The sequence below is a fragment of the Sorghum bicolor genome, chromosome 2 (assembly GCF_000003195.3).
Source record: "Sorghum bicolor cultivar BTx623 chromosome 2, Sorghum_bicolor_NCBIv3, whole genome shotgun sequence".
In the NCBI taxonomy this organism is placed as follows: domain Eukaryota; kingdom Viridiplantae; phylum Streptophyta; class Magnoliopsida; order Poales; family Poaceae; genus Sorghum; species Sorghum bicolor.
The window spans coordinates 75,307,145-75,327,139 of NC_012871.2; the positions used below are offsets into that span (position 1 = coordinate 75,307,145).

A 19,995-nucleotide genomic window follows, 5' to 3' on the forward strand; every position below is an offset into this window, starting at 1 on the left:
GGCCCTCTGGCCCTGGGCCTGGCGAGGCGGGAAGGGGAGGCGTGATCCGGTTCCGGTCCGGCGTGAGCTAGCCTCTCCTCCGCCTAACTAAGAAGAAGGGACCGCGACAGGCAGGCAGACGCGCACCACGTCGCGCGGCGCGGCGCGGCGGGGTGGCGCGATATAGCGCGAACGGGAGGCGGTGGATGTGGTGGCCGCGGCTCCTCCCGCCCGCGCGGAAGCCGACAAGGGAGGGGATCGTGTGGAGAGGAAGAGGGGAACGAACAGGATAGGGCGGGGCAGCGGGGGTGGGTGCGGAGCGGAGCGGGCGGAGGGAGTAGTTATAGGCGAGGCGAGGCGAGACGAGACGACGAGCAAGGCGACGACGAGCCTTCTTCGCCTCCGCCTCTCGGGCGCACGGGGGGACGCACAGGCACAGCCGCACAGGCAGTCAGGCACAACGAGAGACGAGACGAGACGAGACACGCAGGCAGGGCGGCGGGGAGCTGGGGGTGTGGGGGTTGAGGGAACGGGGGAGGCGGTGGACCCGCGCTTGGCCTGGGTTTGTTATTTTGAAGCAAAAAAAAAAGGATGGCCTTTTGGGCTTTGACTCTTCGTGGGGCCCGCTTTGGGTGGCTGGGATTTCGACCGAGGTTTTGGGGAGGTTTTGCTTACCCAGTACTATTGCGCCAAGGTTTAAACCATGGTGATTAATTTATATCCGATCGGGGAAAAAAGACTATAGCTCATTATGCCTTTCTCCTAGTACAAGGGAAAAAGGAGTGGTTGTATGATTTAAAGAAATATTGTGCTTTTACAAAACCATAAGTATCACTTGCTCCTATGTCTCTAAATAAATATATTTTATAACAAGTTTAGAATAAATTAAGAAAAAACCATACTACACTTTATTAACTAGAGTAGTTGCACGGTGATCAGTGATTGTTTCAATAGCACACTAGTATTTACTACACACATCCAACTACAGAAACTCAACATTAGATTGAGATATAAGAGGGGTGTGGTAAATGTGAGAAGACTTCGAGATAGGCCAGTAGACCATTCAATCTCCTAAGAATTGATTTATTTGTAGACAAATTTTTGAGTTAAGAATCTATTTATTCAAGGACAGAACGAGTAGAATGTTGAATGCAATAGTTGAGGAATGTAAATCTCAAGATTAGAAGGTTTCCATAGTATCAAAAAAGAGTGGCATTGCTTCCTCCCAGAAAGAGGAAAAAGTTATCGTTGTTGATTTAAAGAAATATGTGCTATACTCCCACAAAAACATAAGTACCACTTAAAATGCCACATTTAAGGGTGGTATAAACCTTGAAATTAGAAAGGTTTACATCACATTAAATAAATGGAATGGCACATTCTCTTTTTGCTATTTTGAAAAGATAGCTAACAAGGTGAGAGAGAGAGAGAGAGAGAGAGAGAAATAGTTTTCCAGCTAAGGCCTTCTTTGGATACATGTGTATCCACTTCGATCCATATGTGTTGGAATGAATTGGAATAGAACTTAGTTTAATTCCACTCCTATCCACTTCAACACATGTGGAGTATTTCAGTAAAACCAAGGAGATGACTTGGTTTAGACAAAAACGTGTGCTAGCATAAGTGAGTGGCCAACAAGCAAAATGGCAAGGTGAGGAGGACGATAACGATGGGGTGGGATGAAATAGGTCTTTGCGAAGAATAGTGATCAATGATGTTCTTTGTTGTAAATTGTGGAGGACAAGGAAAAGGAAGGCGAGCATAAGTCAACAACAAAGCATAAGTGATAAGAGAGGTATATGAGATGTTTGGTTGGTGCCTTCCCAGGCATCCTATGCGCTGAAAATATAATCCAATGCTTGTCAGAGTTGCTTAGTCCAAACAGATTTCGTATGTCCCATAATGCCGGGGCAGTGGGCTAAATGAAACTAAGAAAAAGAAAATGCAGCAAGTGCTAAGTTTATATATACTCATGCGCTCGTGGATTGGAATTTTATTTAGAAGGGTATCCTTTATTAAAAAAGGTTATTCGTTATGTTAATCTACCTTCCTATGGATTACAACATTTATGGTGCTGCATGATTATTCTCTGTTTCCATTTAGAGGGCTACAAGCTCAAAAGTATATATGAAACCGACAAGAGGACTTGTGCTTGCTTTGAGAATATGAACAATCATTGTTAAAGTCAGTCAATGCAAAATGGGAGAAAAGCGAACAAGCCGACGGCTCACAGGTGGGGCTTGCTCAGTGGAGCACCTAAGGTCTGGGTCTGAGCCCTACTCGACACATGATTCACACTGGGTTTTTTCTATTTTCTTTGCAGCCTCAAACGTAGATGTTCGACAATGATAAAGGTGTCATGCTCGTCACACTTGGACTTTGATGATCTTCAAGTACCACTTAGTTATGCGTGTCTTTAGGCATAGTGGTCCTAGTTTATGTTTGATGTGGGTGTTGCATGTGTTGTGTGGTGTAAGTTTTTGAAGTAATAATGCATAACAAAGGAAAAAATGTGAAAATGAATACGTCCTTTACTTCATCTAAATATAAGGAACTTTGAGCCGTGTTCCATGTAAAAATATCTAAATTTGACTAAATTTTAAACAATAACAATATTTAAGATTTCAAATGAACATCATCAGACAAATTGTTACATATATTTCCATACTTTTACCGTTTAGATTTGGTAGATATCAATTCTCTTATTTATAAATTGGTCAAACCTATATTTGTTTGAGTTAGGATAAGCTCAAAGAACCTTAAATTTTGGGAAGTGAGTAATGTGACACACTTTAAGAGAATATAATAAATAAATAAATAAATAAATAAATAAAAAGAAAGAAAGAAAAAAAGAAAGAAAAAGAAAAGAAATAAATAAATATGCATGTGTAACAAAACCCCCTTTGTATGATAACGGCTTGGTAGGCCTAACTTTATCGAACAAACATATGCCACGCAAAAAGAACGTTTAGATGCTCACTTCAGTCTCAGCGACCTCTCGTAATCAAAGATGCAAAGTCTAGTCTGGCTCTTCCATGATGTTCTAATTAAGATTTCAAATTGCCCAAATTTATGCTTCCAGCGCCTTGTATTATTCCTGTGCCACTTGTCATTGTTCATTTGTTTATTCGCTTACTTAGTATATAAGCATGTCCGCCGCTCCTAGCTAAGAGCAACTCCAAAAGCTTAGCTAAAATTATTAGCTAAATCCTATTGTTTAGCTAATAGAAAATCATTCAAAAAAAATCTTCAACGGTCTTACTATTTCACAAAATCTCATAGCAAGTGTCCGTGATTAGCTATATACAACCATCGAAAAATAATGGATAGTTAACTTCTTACTTTACAAAGTCAAATAGCACATTCATTGGAACCTAGTTTTTGCTATATAAATTCTAAAATAATTTTCACAACAAAAATAACTAAGCTGTTAGAGTTACTATAATCACCTGTTTCTTAAGCTCACTCCCTTCACAGTAATTTCGGAATCTCGGTCATGGAGACGGTTCACGATGACAAGAGAACCCTTTTGTCATAAGTTGGATTAGTGACCAAGTAAAAACAAGCAGGGAGTAGTAGTTTCTTGTACATCACCGGACTTGGCCAACTTTTGAAAAGGACATATATAGAAGCCAAAAAAAACTATCTTTGGACTTGATACGTTTTAGCCATTCCATCGAGACGATATGCATGGTTGAGAAATTTTGATTTGATGAGTAATAATGTTTCAATACTGCACTGGGACTGGGAGAGAATCTTTCATATCCTCAAGCTAGTCTTAATGCATATTTTATAAGAGTGTCATGCACATTAAATAGGGTGCCACATAAGCAAAATTATTGACTTGGTAGGATCATTAAATGAAGAAGTTTTATCAGATGAGAGAGGAGTTTCACCCATGAAACTCATGTGGCTCGGTTACCTAGTTTATAGTCTTGGTAACTGTGTCATGAAACTATACATTGAGACTGGCCTGACATAAGACAAACACGTGGTTTGGAATCCAAATCTCATCCACATGATTAAAAGATTAAGTAATGACCGTTACGTGTACTACTAATTAAGCAGCAAAGTACACATATATATGTGGCTCAAAGCACTTGGCTCGGAAAAAAAAAAGATTATTAAAAATCATACCAGCTGGCACAGAAAATTCAGAATGATGTACTGTTCTGTTTTAAGAAACAAAAAAGTAACAACCACTTTGAAATCGCTTGTCATTTTTGCCTTCCCTCCCTTTTTTTAAACTCCTTCCCTTCCTATCCCTTTAGGCCATGTTTAGTTCCAAAAAAATTTCAAAATTCTCCGTCACATCGAATCTTGCGGCACATGCATGAAGCATTAAATATAGACGAAAATAAAAACTAATTATACAGTTTGCCTGTAAATCACGAGGCAAATCTTTTGACCTTAGTTAGTCTATGATTGGACAATATTTGACACAAACAAACGAAAGTGCTACAGTAGCGAAATCCAACAATTTTCGCAAACTGAACCAGGCCTTAGTAACACGTGGATGATGTGTTCGCTACTCCATTTTAAGTTTGATTAATTCATGATATTGTCACTAGATTTGTCGTGGAAAACATATTTTTTACAGTATACTAATTCTATATATATATATATATATATTCAAACTTTGGATAGTTTAGAATCAGTAGAGACAAAACTAGAAATACAGTCTTTTACAGGACGGACGGAGGTACACGTGTGTTACTTTTTACCGGTTACTATTTAAGGGAAAGGGATGGCGTGCATCAGAGACTTTTTTTAGACGTTATCTATTTATTATTACCCCATACCGTATTGCTAAATTAAATACGGAGGAATAAATGAGAGAAGAAGGCTGCCTCGCCTTTGCCTTGTGAGTATTCTGCATGGTCCGGTACGGCTCACGGCTGGTAGGTGGACTCTGCTCGCGGCTCGCATCAGAATCTAAGGAGAGTTTTATTTGAGTTTTATAAACATTAAACATACTGATATATCATTGTATTGATGAAAAGAAAGATGAAAATTTTATGAAAATAAAATTCATCTGCAATATTTTTTAAAATATGAGTACGTTGATAACTGAGACATAAAATCTCTACTAAAACAAGTCTTTATAACAAAAGTCAGAACACACCGTGGATTAAATGGACAGATTACGGCATGCATGCGTGCAACTTGTTGGAAGGGTAGGTGACGAAGAACAGAATACAGGAAGAAGGACCGGTTCTTTTCTTTCTAGCAGCCATGCATAACGTCACTCTGGTGACCATCGTTCTCCAGTTTACAGTCATATCACGCGCTCCAATTGTCAACTCAAAAGGCCTTGAGTTCTAATAGTGGCAGCCGTCGCTGACCTATAAGTAACCGGGTTACGGAAAGAGTAGGCCGGGGCCGGCTAAGTACTCGTACACTTTGCGTTGCTCTGAACATACAGTACCTGCTGTGTTTCTTTCTCCCGGGGTTATCTGTTACGGACTTGTGGTTGGGGACTGTCCGTGCAGTAAACCAAAACCGGGACCGGCGCCCGGCCAGCCCTACTTGCACGTACAAATCCGCATGGCCAAACTTCCATCGAGACATGATCTTCTCTGTCACATTCACATACTTGTGACAAAAGGAAGAAAAAGGAGGTGTTCTCAATCATGGCAGTTCACATCCAGTCCACCAGCAGGCAAAAGCTTTGCTTGGCCTGTTGGCCATGGACACGTCCAGCCTACGGGCAACCAGACGGCAGGTCGGCAGCAAATTGTCCGAAAACAGAAAAGGAAGACAAAGTTACCTGAACAGGCGGAGCAGAGTGGTAGAGGCAGAGCAGGTACCTGAAACTGAAACTGAACCATCTGTTCTTGTTGCTGCCTTGTTTTTTGTTTACCGCCGCCGCCGGGGCCGGCACAGGTCGCGGCGTGCGGAAACCGGTGACACGGAGCGCTCGATGCGGGCAGGCAGCTGGTCCACCGTCCACGCCGGAGCACGCGGCAAGTGCGGCCGGTGCACCGGAGCGGAGGTGGAGGTGGTGGTGGGAGCATGTCTGTCGCGCGTCGCGGCGTGCGTGAACATCTGTTTCCGCGCCGTCGGGTGGATTCCGCCTCCCTTACAGCCGCACAGTGATCAGTGTTGGCGATGCCGGCCCGGCATGGAAGAGGGCGCGGCGCGGCCCATCCTTCTCCTTGCAGGTGTGTCGGCCTGGTTTGCCACCCTTGTTACCTTGCGTCTTCTGTGGCCGCGGCTAGATTCAGATCTCACATGTCTGTGCTTTTCCTTAGGCCGTGTTTAGTTGGTGAAGAAAAAAATTTCGCGATACTATAGCATTTTCGTTTGTTTGTAGTAATTATTATTCAACCATGGACTAATTAGGCTCAAAAGATTCGTCGCGTAAATTTCGACCAAACTGTACAATTATTTTTTATTTTCGTCTATATTTAGTATTCCATGCATGTATTTTTTTTATTTTTGTCTATATTTAGTATTCCATGCATGTATTTAAAGATTCGATGTGATAGAAAAACTTGAAATTTTTTAGATTTTGGGATGGAAGTAAACAATGCCTTAGAAAGTCGTCTACCGCCCACGACCATGACCCACCCGATAGACACTAGGCCCACTGCTGCTTGAACTAATGCTAGGTGACTTTTAAAAGCCTCGTTATTATTGCCAGGTGATTTTCAAAAGCCTCGTTAGGCTAACTCCAACAATGCAACCTGTATCCAAAATAGTGATGCATAGTGTTTTGGTACCAAAAAAATACCTTCCAACAGGAGACCTAAACCAGAGAGGCATTTTGCATATCGTTGCACACAACATGCAAATATGCGTCTCGCACATGGGAGAACGCAAATCTCTGCCACAGCCATGGCTTCCTCTCAGCGACTTCCTCTTCTCCGCGCGTTTGGCGCCGCCGCCTCGGGTGAATCCATGGCCACCCACTGGCGAATGTAGAGAAGCTAGGGAGGAAGGGGAGAGCCGCGTGCCTTCCTACGTTGCTGCGGTGTGCGTGCTCTGCTCGGAAGGCCGCCTGGCGGACGCCGTGCCGCCGCCGCCGCACTGGCTGGTGGCGCATCACCCACTGCACCCGAGCTCCAACACCTCCAGCCACGCCGCGCGACGCGGGATGGACCCCCTCGGCACCACCGGCACGGCAGCGGGCTGCATGCGCGGGGCCACCTCGGCCTCCAGCGCCGCGGAGGATCCCGAGCCCGATGCTGCTGACAGGATGCACGAGTTGCGCCTGCCGACCTCGCCACCACGGCCGCACCCGCTGAAAGGTCCTTGTTTGGTTTTGGTAATTGAGTGACAACTTAGATGGACTAATAGTGTTTATGTGAGATACACAGGAGATTAGTCCACAGGTGATGATATGATAGAGGAGCTCATTGCATATGAGACATCACATGGAGTCATGTGACCAAGGTGGAGAAGATCAAGATGAGGCTTGGCTTGATGGACCGGTTGCAAGAGTGAAGGGCAAGTCGGAGGCTTTGAAGCGAGGGACCGCGTGTGACGGTGAAGCTTGAGCAAGACTTGGCGCCGATGGACCGAGGCAACGGTGAAAAGCAAGTGAGGTCAAGATCGATGAACCAATACGGTCACGTGATGATATGAAGTGGATCATATCATTTGGTGATTGGTTGGTGCATGTGTTGCATCAACATTGGAGGAGATGGAATGGAAAGCGCAAGGCAAAGGTATAACCTAGGGCTTTTCCATTTCACCGGTCATAGGTGTGTAGAGAAGTTTATGACCGGATTTAGGATAGATGGCCGTACTATCAAGAGGGGCAAACTTGTTTGCATATCGGTCATCTAGTGCCACTTGAGCGATCTAACTTTGCATACGTGTTAGGATCGAGTGGCGTGGAAAGTTTGAGAGGCTAACTCCTTTGGGAAAATGTTTGTGAAAATGCTAACACACATGGACATGGTGGTGTACACTTGGTGGTGTTGGCACATTTTCAAAGGAGGTGGTGTTCCTAGAGTTGAGAGAGGTGTGGGTTTCTCTCTCCCTCCCGCCGAGCTTGCGAGGCGGGATTCGGCGCTTTTGAGAAAATTAAGTGCATATTTTCTATTGCGCCGGTGGGAAATTTGGAGAAGTCGCGGGAGTGTTTTCTCTCTGAGAAACACTCACCGGACGCTGGCCTCAGCGTCCGGTGTGCTTAATCCTGCTAGGGTTAAGCACCGGACGCATTCTGAGAGCGTCCGGTGGTAAGCGTCCGGTGTGAGGGGTTTTTGCAACCCTCTCTGCGCACGAGTCCGGTGAGCACCGGACCGTCCGGTGAGCACCGGACCGTCCGGTGCCTAGCGTCCGGTGAGGTCGCGAGTTTGACACCCTCTCTGCGCACGAGTCCGGTGAGCACCGGACCGTCCGGTGTGGACTTGCAGAGCGTCCGGTGGTGCTGTGCAGGCGCGCGAGCGCGTGGTAGCCGTTGGCGGCAACGGTCGACTTCAAACGGCTAGTGACACGTGGCGGTCAGCTGAGCACCGGACGCTGGGTGTTGAGCGTCCGGTGGCTCCCTGTGAGCGTCCGGTGCCCTCGTGTTTTGCCCAGTGAAGGGGCAACGGCTAGTTTAGCCCTTGGGGCTATAAATAGAAGTGGTGGCCGGCCTTGGCCGGAGCTGAGCACCCTTGGGACTTAGTGTCCATGTTTGGGGAGTGCTAGTAAAGCCTCTAACTCACATATGCTTGATAGTGATCATCCGATTGTGTGAGTGAGCGATTCTAGTGCGTTGCATTGAGAGATTGCATCGAGTGGCACTAGGTGTTCTTGTTGCAAGCCGGTGGTGCTTGTTACTCTTGGAGGTTGCCACCTCCTAGACGGCTTGGTGGCTTGTGACTCCGTCGAAGCACGCAAGGAGATTGTGCGGTGCTCCGGAGAAGAGATTGTGAGGGGTACGGTGCTCACCCCGCGGGGATCGCGAAGAGCAACTCTAGTTGAGCGAGACGTGAAGAGCGACAAGTGGTCTGGCCGGGTCAAGTGCTAGAGCTTGTGGTAAGCACTCCACGTGGGAGAGCGTGACTTGCGGGTCACCACTAGCAAGAGGACCGGCGGCAACCTTGGAGCTTGTCTCAACGGGGACGTAGCTTGGTGGCAACCAAGTGAACCTCGGGAGAAAATCATCGTGTCAACTTTGTTCTTCCCGTTGGTTTGCAAGTCTCTAACACAAGCTTGTTCTTACATTCATATACTTGTGCTTGTGTAGTTGCTCTTGTAATTAGTTAGCTTGTGTAGCTTGCTAGTTACCTTCTTGCTTGTGTAGCTAGAAGTAGTTCCCTTGCGTGACTAATTTGGTTTGTGTAACCTTGTTAGTCACATTGCTTAGTTTGTGTAGCTAAGTAATTTGCGCTCTCTAATTTGGCATTGGTTGCCTTGTTATTGAGCTTGCTAGTGAGCTTAGGCTTGGTGTGCTTTGCCTCACTAGTTTGTGTAGGAGCTCCCCCGGTTTGCAAAGTACTAGTTGCATAGGTTTGTGTGACCTTGCTCCTAGAATTGTTTAGGTGAGCTCTTGCTAAGGTAGCACCTTGCTTGCTTGTTTAGGATCTTTTCAAGGTGCTAGAGAACTTAGATAGAGGGGTGTAGTCTTGGCTAGACCGATAGTTTTAATTCCGCATTTATTTCGGTTAGCCGGCGTAATATCTTTTAGAAAGGACTATTCACCCCCCCCTCTAGTCCGCCATCTCGACCCTTTACCCGCCATCCTCACTGTCCGACTGCCGCACTGGCCATCCTTGCCGTACCAGCCATCTTCTTCCTCGGCAGAGGAGAGATTTTGGGTTCTCTACTGTTGGAGAAGCCAAGATTTGGGTATAGAAGTTTTTTACTGTATATGACCCAAATCATGGAATGGGTGTGGTGTTTAGGTCTTCATTGTTAGAGAGAGTCTTATTACTTTCTCCATTTCAAATTATAGGTCTTGTTCAGTTGCCATTTTTTTGCTTCTGGGTACTGTAGCATTTTCGTTTGTATTTGATAAAAATTGTCCAATCATGAACTAATTAGGCTTAAAAGATTCGTCTCGTAAATTACAGACAAACTGTGTAATTAGTTTTTATTTTCGTCTATATTTAATGCTTCATGTAGTTGCCGTAAGATGTGACGGAGAATCTTGACAGTTTTTAGGTACTATTTGGAGACTAAACAAGGCCTAAGTCGCTTTTACTTTTTTTTAACATTCATTTTACTATGCAACTCCATCATATATCCTATCTACTCCCTTGTCTTTAAAACACTACTCGTACAATATAGCAGACACAGTAGCTCCACGATTCTCCTATCCTTATTTTCCTATTTTGGAAGAGACCTCCTAATTTCCTCATCTCTCTCTTAAAGTTAGGAGGCAATCCCTCCTCTCATATCCAAGGGTCCCGTTCTACTCCTCTCTTCCCCTCATGTTTTAGTGGCTAGTGGATAAGTACGCTCCTCTAACATATGTTGCGCTCTATTTATTGCTCAAGCCTCTAGCGTGCATTAGGCACGCCACTGTTGGAGGGGAGAAGGTGGTACATGAGGCCACAACTAAAGAGTAAAGCGACGGTCTCACGCGTGACAATGCTACATTGAATGATGAGTGAGAGCAACGGCTAGAAACTTGGGTGCTTGGCTGCTACTGGTGGCCACCTCCCTTGTCGACGGTGTTGAAGCCCTAGCAAGGTGGAGTACCTTTGTTTCCCTTCTCACGTTGCAGGGCCTCGTAGCGGTGGTGAGTAGCAATGGTGCGTAAATCCATGAAGAGCAGCACCCATAGATACATGGCCATGGAGATGAGCCTTGTGGTGACATGCAGCCCAAGGCGAAGATGCGCGATGAAATAGTTCTAAAATGTATTCATAATATATTTAAATTGTGCAAAAAGATAGAATTTTAATGGTGAAAAATATTTTTGAATTGGATGCTTTATTGACAAATTCTCGTGAAAAAAAAAGAAAATGACTGAATTAGGTTGCATATATGTATATGTATATCTATCAAATTGGTGGAGCTTGTCTGTCTCCTAAAAGTGTCTGTCGTTGAGTCGTGGGGAAACACGGATGGAGCATGAAAACGAGACATGGAAGCTCCAACCTGTCGGGAGTTTCTATACTTGACAACGAAGGTTTTATCCTATCACAAAGCGACAATTTTTTTCCTGCCTCCTTTCTTTTTTATGTAGTTTTCTGAGCTCTGTAAAGTTCACTCGTTTAAAAAAGGTAGATAAGGATTGCAATGTTCATAAAGCTCTATGGTAGCATTGTATGAAAATGGAAAGCACTGTAATCAAAGCTACGAGGGGGCCACAAACTATAAAACAAATAGTCAAATACATTTGAAACCACAGAAAAACTAAAAACTTTTCAAGATTCTTCGTCATATCGAATCTTGCAGCACATGTCCGGAACATTAAAGTATAGATAAAAAATACTAATTGCACAGTTTGTCTATAATTTGTAAGACGAATCTTTTAAGACTAGTTAGTCCATCATTAGACAATAATTGTCAAATATACAAACGAAGTTGCTGCAGTATCCCAAAATATTTTTACGAGAGAACTAAGGCCTTGTTTAGATTTTTTTTTCTGAATTTTGACAATGTAGCACTTTTATTTGTATTTGACAATTATTATTGTCCAACCATGGACTAACTAGTCTCAAATGATTCATCTCGCAAATTACAAAGTAAACTATACAATTAGTTATTTGTTTCTCTATATTTAATACTACATACATATGTCGCAAGATTTAATGTGACGAGAAATCTTGAAAAGTTTTTGAATTTTGGGTGAGCTAGACAAGCCTAAGGCTATCTCCAACGGGACACCTATTTGGAAACCCAAACTCAAAATGGGTCTCCAACACAATACCTATGGCCTCCAACAGAGTACCCATACAGAAGACCCACTTTGGGTATTAGGAGAGGCATAACCCAAATTTGGGTATCCTCTCTCCTCGAGACCTATTTGCAGAAAGTGTTGTCTTTCAGGTCTTGTTGTTGGAGAAGACTAAAAATAGGTATGTAACCTTTTACCTGTAACGCTACCCAAAGGACAAATGGATCTTGTATTTTGGGTGACGATTGTTGGAGATAGTCTAAACAAGGCCAAAATGGAGAAAAGAATGACTCAGCTAGGTCGATGGAAAAGTACATGACAGACACTGACACCTTCCGCAGTTTTTGTTCCACACCGCAACCTAGTTTAGCAGCCTAACAGAACACCCTCAAACACTGGAAAAGTCGTCTTCCCTAAAAATTATTTGGGCACAGGAGGTGAACCGGTTCCTTATCTTATCCTGTTCGTCCTTGTTCTTTGGAAATTCACATTCGACAGAATTAGGAATAACGACCGCATCACAGTACTCGCATTAATCTTCCTTGAGAACAACTGCCTGCAAGTTAGAAGCTCGCTCCATCACGGCTCCTATAAATGCCATATGTGTTGCTCTGTTCCATTGAGACCAAAGAGTTGGAGCTCTTTCAGTGAAGAGTGTGGTGGGGGCAAAGCCTTTGATACCTCCCAAGGTGCATTAGTTCTTTCTCCATAAATCTGCTTCCTTTTCTCTTAGTCTTCGCATCGCTGGTGGTCATATACATTATACATACATGGATGAAGCACAACGCCATGCCTTTTATTAAAAAAATAAGTAAATAAAAATAAACTAAAGCTTTTCTATTCACTAGTTATAATGTCTTTTGTCATAACTAGTCATAATATCCGTGTGTAAAAATAATTGTGCATACTTTACAGGGGTATTACACCGTTTTTTCTTGCAATATCCAACTTCTTTATGACATAATCATAATATGTCTTTTGTTTTGGAACCTGAAAATCCATTTAGTAGTTTTCCATATAAGCAAGATAGAGCCAGTTAGGACATGAATTAAAGGAAGAATCTAAGGATATATATCAATCTTGAGAGAGAGGGAAAACTAACAAATTTTTTAACCGCCTCCAGGATTATTGAATGGGCTTCATTTTGTTCAACCTACAGACATGAATTGCATCACTGTATGGAGAAAATATTTGACTTGGACTTCGACTTTAGGCAAAGCAAAGCTTACCTCTCCATCAAGATCAGCCAGATATCTATCGTACTGAAAATTAGAGCATATGAAAGAATTAGTCCACATAAATGACTAAACGGAGAATATTAAATGGAATTTTAGCAAGATGAAGTGAAAAATGAATCACATCTGCGAAGAGCAACCTACATTTGTTCTCAGCCCACCAGATGTTGGGGCACAACCAAGCTCAATTTTCATTTGGATAAGGCATGGGGAACACATGTCTTGATCATGTATTTCTTTCACAGCACTTAGAAAACTCATCTAGGAAATGTTGAAGAAAGGAAACTTTTGTCATAAACACGTACAGTGGAGAAAATATTAAACAAGGGAACCATAAGTTGTTTAGTTCGGCATTTGAGCCGAGTATCAAACCTTTTCCTTAGCAACCCGTTTCCAAATCTCTAAATAGAGACTAGCATAATCATCATATGTACCATTACACTTAACATCCCACAGATATTCCTGCATATAAGAATATAGAATTGTCAAATACCATACACTTGCAACAACTACTATTAATATGTGAAGTAAGGGAATTACATTGAACCCAGTGTGAATCAAAGTTGGAAGAATATTGTTGCAGCCTGCTGCGATTTTCATTGCTTTATACATTGCCAACGTCTCGTACCTTAGCCACTAAAAAACAAAGTAGTTGTAGAATGTGATGCATGACATTATAGCAACAATATACATTCAGTTAGCACATTAACCACATGATGATACTTATTGGGGGATGCCTACCTCATTCATGCTGGCATCCACGAAATTTTCAAGCCACTGCATGTAACAAAAAAAGGCATCAAACAAAGATGACACATAACCTGTTAATTGCAGCTGCTCACCAAATTCATACCTTAGTTTCACTTGATACCGTTTCATAAAACTTGACGTATTCTTGGTCACCTTGGTATGTCATGTAAGTTTTATGATACTCGCCCCAGCGTAGATACTGTCTCTGCACGCAGAAAACATTGCCAGTAAGAAACGGCTTGCTAGTAACAGCGCAAGCAGAATCAAACGCAGGTCCAGAAATGAAGTGCATCCATTACTAACTTATATGATACTCCCTCTGTTCTAAATTATAAGACGTTTTGACTTCTCTAGATATATTGCTTTTTAATTTACTATAAATCTAGACATAGTGTATATCTAGTTGCATAGCAAAAACTACGTATATAGAAAAGTCAAAGCATCTTTTTATTTGGAATGGAGAGAGTACATGACTATACCCTAGCACACTTAAATTTCTAGATACACCACTGAGTGACTTGCTCTTGTTATCAGCTCAGTGGTGAACACTGAGGAACAGCCTTTGCAAAGTCACCACTATTGGGGATAAACTAATCTAGGAGTCTCAGTCTACAGGAGACGTACTATACCCTTCCAAAAGCTCTATAATCCCAAATTAAAGTGGTATGGCCACAAAATATGGTTGTACAAGATAAATAATGAACACTGACATAGTTGCAAGGAGTAAAATTACGTACATCATCACGAAGGACTAGGCGCTGGTAGTCCTGGAAGCCAACAAATCTGCAGCAGTTGGGATCAAAGTACCATTCAAAATCTTTCTCATACCACTGAAAGTATTCCTCGTCCTCAAGAATGGCTGGAGGGTACTCCTGAATCAACTTTGCATCCACCAGTTCCTCAAGCAGTGCTCCCTCTGATATCTATATATATATGGTATGGAAGGTGCAGAAAGTAAATTAAAACAAACCAGCAGAGGGTGAAGGCAACAACTCAAATTAATATGCAGAAAGTAATATGCGCATTGTCTTCCCACATCCCATGTGTAATGTGTTATTATTAATATATACCTTGTGAGCTCTGATCCGGTGCAGGGCAAGCCGTTCATTGAGCTTTACAAGTTCTTGATCATGGTAGATAGACCAAAAATCGTCATCTTCATCAGGGAGTGTAAAGTTCAACTTGTCCAAATAAACGTGGATCTGTTCTCTGAGCTCAGCATCACTCCAATGGAGGCCTTCGATTTCTCCGTCGTTGAAGGCATGGACAATCTTTTTGTCAGGTTGTTCACCATGGTCGTCCGATGTAACACCAACTGGATCTGTGGGAGCAAGCGAGCCCTGCATTCCTATCGTCCAGACCGCCGCTGCTGCAACACAATACCTTTGCCCGTCGGCCCCCAAATCTGGAGAGGGCGAGGGGTTCTTCTTGTTCCTACTCCTCTGATCGCTACCGTCTGCCAAGATCGAGAGGCAGGGTCTTCTTCCTTTCCTACGGGTTAGGGTTAAACCTAGGGCAACTCTCCTCCTGATATCTGTGTTCGGTGCGGCGGGGCGCCATACGCTGAACCTTATTAAACGTTTTGATTTTTGTAATGAAAATCCGGGCAGGAAAGAGGAAAGTGATCTGAGGCCTTGTTTAGTTCACCCCGAAATCCAAAAAGTTTTCAAGATTCCCTGTCACATCGAATCTTGCGGCACATGCATGAAGCATTAAATATAGACGAAAATAAAAACTAATCACACAGTTTGACTGTAAATCACGAGACGAATCTTTTGACTCTAGTTAGTCTATGATTAAACAATATTTACCACGAACAAACGAAAGTGCTACAGTTCCGAAAACAGCCGGAGCCGACGTCGAACGGAGAAGGAGGCGCGGCCGCGAGATCCTAAAATGATGGGCCGGGCTTTTTGTCGTAAGGAAAAAAAAAAGGACTAATTTAGGTTCCTCAGCTATGGGTCGTACGGTTTGAGTTGTTCGATTTTTGCTCCCTATAGGAATCAATGAGATTGGCTTGACTCTGTCGCTGAAAGTTCTGACACGGAAGCAACTAGAAAAAGATGGAAATCATTATGGAAGGTCCCAAGTACCATCAAAAAATCGTATTTTTACTTGGAGACTTGCACATAATTCTTTATCCAGTGGTGAAGTTAACAGTTCAGAGAGGTAAATTGAACTAATTTTTTTAAAAATAATATAAAAATTCTTAAAAATAATAGATATTTTTACATAGAAAATAATGCAATGAAAACATTAAATCTTGTTTAATCTAAAAAGTGTGCTTTACCTCAAAAAATTAAGAAACTAGTTTCAGATTTTTTTTCCCTAAAATAATATTGTATCTTATTGTCCCTAGATTGAAACTGTTCGATCTTGATAGACTTGTTTCGATGCTTATTTGGTAGTAGAAACTCGTGTGTGCATTGGCGGAGCCACCGGCCGGCCGGGCTCCTCGTCAAAATGCAAAAGAAATCTTCTTTATTTTTATATAAAATTCTGTGATTTTATAGTTAAATATTTTTGTTTAATGAGAATTGTCCGGCTCCTTAAATCTTCTGGCTTCGCCACTATGTGTGTTTGTGTGTGTAATGCAAAATGTGAATCATAAGTTATTCCGGTTTACTTCTAGATATATAACTTTTGTACACACCTAGATATACCTGTCCCAAATTATAAAATATTTTGGTGTCTTAGATACATTACCTCCACTACGTATCTAGATATAGTGTATATGTAAGCGTTTAAAAAAAGTCTTGTATGTAGAAATCCGTTTCTCACAATTTGAAATAGATAAGTATGGTATGTATTTAAAAAAGTCAAAACAACTTATTACTCGCCCATTTCGATTCAGAGACACCTAAGTTGGACTTCCTCCTCCATATCTCAATTTTGTTAGGTCCATACATGCGCGGCTGGAACGAATACACAGCAGCTGCTATATACCAAGGCATGGAGTAGAGTATATGGGTACGGGCAGCGGACACTCATGGCTCATGGCGATGCCTTGCTAGCCACCCATTCATCTCACCGCTAGCGCTGGGCAAGGAGGTAACTACAGTGCTTGGTCGATCTAGTTTGGATGCACGGTGTGCCGACCGCGCCCACAGGCGACACCAGTCCAAGATCCCAAGGACCCATGGCGTGCGCGCGTCGTACCTGTGTGGCCAGATGCCCGGAACAACCACAAGCAGACGGCTTCGCCTTGGCGCGAGCGTGCGTGAGCCCGAGACGGCGGTGCAAGCCGACGTAGCCAACTCCACGGCACCAGCTTTATTTCACTGATGACACGTCAATCCAAAAAAAAGAAAAAAAAAACTGACTAGCGCGTCATCCGGCAATGCCGGGCTGCCTGCCGGCGTGGTCGCTGCCCGTGGCCCACCTGCAGGGCGACGGGCCCGCGCTGCGGCGACCACAGGCTCTGTGGGCTTGTGGCCCAAGTGACTTTCGACTCGGCGTGCTCGGCGCGGATCCATTTCTGTCTCTAACCTAGGCGGCTACTCCGCAGCGCCATTCTCGATTCGGCATCTCGATCGTCCCGTCCAGAACAGAATGCCACGCTAGTTCTCACACACACAGTTACCGTCCCCGGGGAGCATCCCGGATGGTAGTACACTCAGTCCACCAAGTCCATGCACCGGCCGGCCTTCGGCACAGAGACGGCAGCCCATGAGCCAGGTCTACGTCCTGCACTCCTGCGACCACCGTACATGCCACGTGGGCACCGCCGCGCCAAGACAAGCCTCCTGTGAGTCTGTGACGAGCCACCGTGAAACTGGACACCGACGTGGATCGCGTCCGCTGCCCGAAGCGACAGCCTGCGCTCACGAGCTGCCGCAGCTTTGGTCCCGGGCGAGCCGTGCACTGTCGCGGGTACTGCACGCAGCCTGGCCAGCACTACGTACGGGCCGGCGAGCCGACACGTCCGTCCACGCCAAACATCACGGGCGCGCCATGGCGCGCGCGCGTCGCCAGTCGCCAGACCTCAGTGGCGCTCACGTGCACTGCCGCTATATAAGCCCACGGCGTCGCGCCACCGTCCGTCCCGCACACTCGCTTCGTCGCCACGCGTCGAGGCATTCTTTGCAGTCTCGCCTCGCTCGAGATGACCGGTGCTACTAGGATGCTGTCGGTGCTTCTTCTGGTGGTGGTGGTCGCGGCCGGCGGAGCGGCCGCGTCGCACTCGAGCCCGAGCTCGTCGTGCCCCGCGACGCCGCCGGACGCCGGGAACACGCTGCAGGTGTCGCACGCGTTCGGGCCGTGCTCGCCGCTGGGCCCTGGGACGACGGCGCCGTCTTGGGCGGGGTTCCTAGCGGACCAGGCGTCGCGTGACGCGTCGCGGCTGCTGTACCTGGACTCGCTGGCGGCGCGTGGCAAAGCCCGCGCGTACGCGCCCATCGCGTCGGGGCGGCAGCTGCTGCAGACGCCCACGTACGTGGTGCGGGCCCGCCTCGGCACGCCGCCGCAGCAGCTGCTCCTGGCCGTCGACACTAGCAACGACGCCGCGTGGATCCCCTGCGCCGGCTGCGCCGGCTGCCCCACGTCGTCCGCGCCGCCATTCGACCCGGCCGCGTCCACCTCGTACCGCTCCGTGCCCTGCGGCTCGCCGCTGTGCGCGCAGGCGCCCAACGCCGCGTGCCCGCCCGGCGGCAAGGCCTGCGGCTTCAGCCTCACGTACGCCGACTCCTCGCTGCAGGCGGCGCTGTCGCAGGACTCCCTCGCCGTCGCCGGCGACGCCGTGAAGACCTACACCTTCGGGTGCCTGCAGAAGGCCACCGGCACGGCCGCGCCGCCGCAGGGGCTGCTGGGGCTCGGCCGCGGCCCGCTGTCGTTCCTGTCGCAGACCAGGGACATGTACCAGGGCACCTTCTCGTACTGCCTCCCAAGCTTCAAGTCGCTCAACTTCTCCGGGACGCTCCGGCTCGGGCGCAACGGCCAGCCGCCGCGCATCAAGACGACGCCGCTGCTGGCGAACCCGCACCGGTCGTCGCTCTACTACGTGAACATGACCGGCATCCGCGTGGGCAGGAAGGTGGTGCCCATCCCGCCGCCGGCGCTGGCGTTCGACCCGGCGACGGGGGCGGGCACAGTGCTCGACTCCGGCACCATGTTCACCCGGCTGGTGGCGCCGGCGTACGTGGCCGTGCGGGACGAGGTCCGGCGCCGCGTCGGCGCACCCGTGTCCTCGCTGGGAGGCTTCGACACGTGCTTCAACACCACCGCCGTCGCATGGCCGCCCGTGACGCTGCTGTTCGACGGCATGCAGGTGACGCTGCCGGAGGAGAACGTGGTGATCCACAGCACGTACGGGACCATCAGCTGCCTGGCCATGGCCGCGGCGCCCGACGGCGTCAACACCGTGCTCAACGTCATCGCCAGCATGCAGCAGCAGAACCACCGCGTCCTCTTCGACGTGCCCAACGGACGCGTTGGCTTCGCGCGCGAGCGCTGCACCGCCGTTTGATTTAGCTTGCTGTTTGCTCGCCTGCGCAGGGCCCGGATTCGAATTACGTACGTTTATTTAGTTTAACCTGCGTTCTACGGTTGTGGGTGTCATGCACGGCTGTTGGTGTGGGTGATTAGTATTTTAGTGATTTTTGTTTTCCATTTTTACCGGTCAGTGTAATCTCGATGCTCTCCAGAATTACCATATGTATTTCACTTTCACGAGTCGCTTGCGTGAAAACTGGCGTTTATGTGGTTTAGGGGTTGAAAGATTGGGGTTCAAATTATGTGGTTTAGAGGTTGAAAGATTGGTGTTTAAATAATGTACTGCATATTTCAATTTTGGGTTAAGCATGGACGTCGTTTAGGCTTGATATGGCTAATACTCCATTTGTCCTAATAAATTATAAGTCATTCTGATTTTCTTAGAAAGTCGAAATATCTCATGACCAAGTTTATATAAATTCTTCAATCAATAACTGTATTTTTTAGTATACCTATTTTATGTCATAAATTTTTATAATTCTCTCTATAATTTCGGTCAAAAACTTTAGTGCTTTGATTCAAAAAAAATTGAATAACTTATAATTTAGAATAGATGAAGTAAATCTCAGTTCTCCGGTCCGGCGTCTGATAGGTGACACACCCAGAGTCACAATGTAGTCACAAGTGAGGTTGGGTATCTTGAAAAAACATATTTAGCTCCAGAAAAATGGAAAAGTATATTGAAGTTTTTTACAAAATCACTAAAACATTATAATTTATATGTAATTGTATTTCAAAACTTTTTGCAAACATGCA

The 19,995-nt window shown here is 45.5% G+C and overlaps 2 protein-coding genes across 2 annotated transcripts; one reads left to right on the top strand and one right to left on the bottom strand.

Moving 5' to 3' along the window:
- LOC8072246 lies at positions 12,640–15,335 on the bottom strand. Its single transcript, XM_021452144.1, has 10 exons — positions 14,820–15,335; positions 14,487–14,672; positions 13,853–13,954; positions 13,741–13,776; positions 13,540–13,635; positions 13,372–13,461; positions 13,144–13,260; positions 12,994–13,026; positions 12,867–12,917; positions 12,640–12,754 (listed from the first exon to the last, which is right to left on the bottom strand). The coding sequence occupies exons 1-10, from the start codon at positions 15,093–15,095 to the stop codon at positions 12,674–12,676; spliced, it is 1,068 nt and encodes a 355-aa protein (XP_021307819.1). The 5' UTR covers positions 15,096–15,335; the 3' UTR covers positions 12,640–12,673.
- LOC8072247 (aspartyl protease AED3) lies at positions 17,795–19,545 on the top strand. The gene has a single exon (XM_002461107.2). The coding sequence runs from the start codon at positions 17,855–17,857 to the stop codon at positions 19,211–19,213; it is 1,359 nt and encodes a 452-aa protein (XP_002461152.1). The 5' UTR covers positions 17,795–17,854; the 3' UTR covers positions 19,214–19,545.

Excerpts from the sequence above, each read along its gene's own strand:
- LOC8072246 (XM_021452144.1), bottom strand. The coding sequence starts at position 15,095 with ATGCAGGGCTCGCTTGCTCCCACAGATCCAGTTGGTGTTACATCGGAC. Across the intron at positions 13,636-13,740 it reads TGGATGCCAGCATGAATGAG|TGGCTAAGGTACGAGACGTT; the intron begins GTAGGCATCCCC and ends TTTGTTTTTTAG. Across the intron at positions 12,755-12,866 it reads TGGAGGCGGTTAAAAAATTT|GTTCCAAAACAAAAGACATA; the intron begins GTTAGTTTTCCC and ends ATGGATTTTCAG.
- LOC8072247 (XM_002461107.2), top strand. The coding sequence starts at position 17,855 with ATGACCGGTGCTACTAGGATGCTGTCGGTGCTTCTTCTGGTGGTGGTG.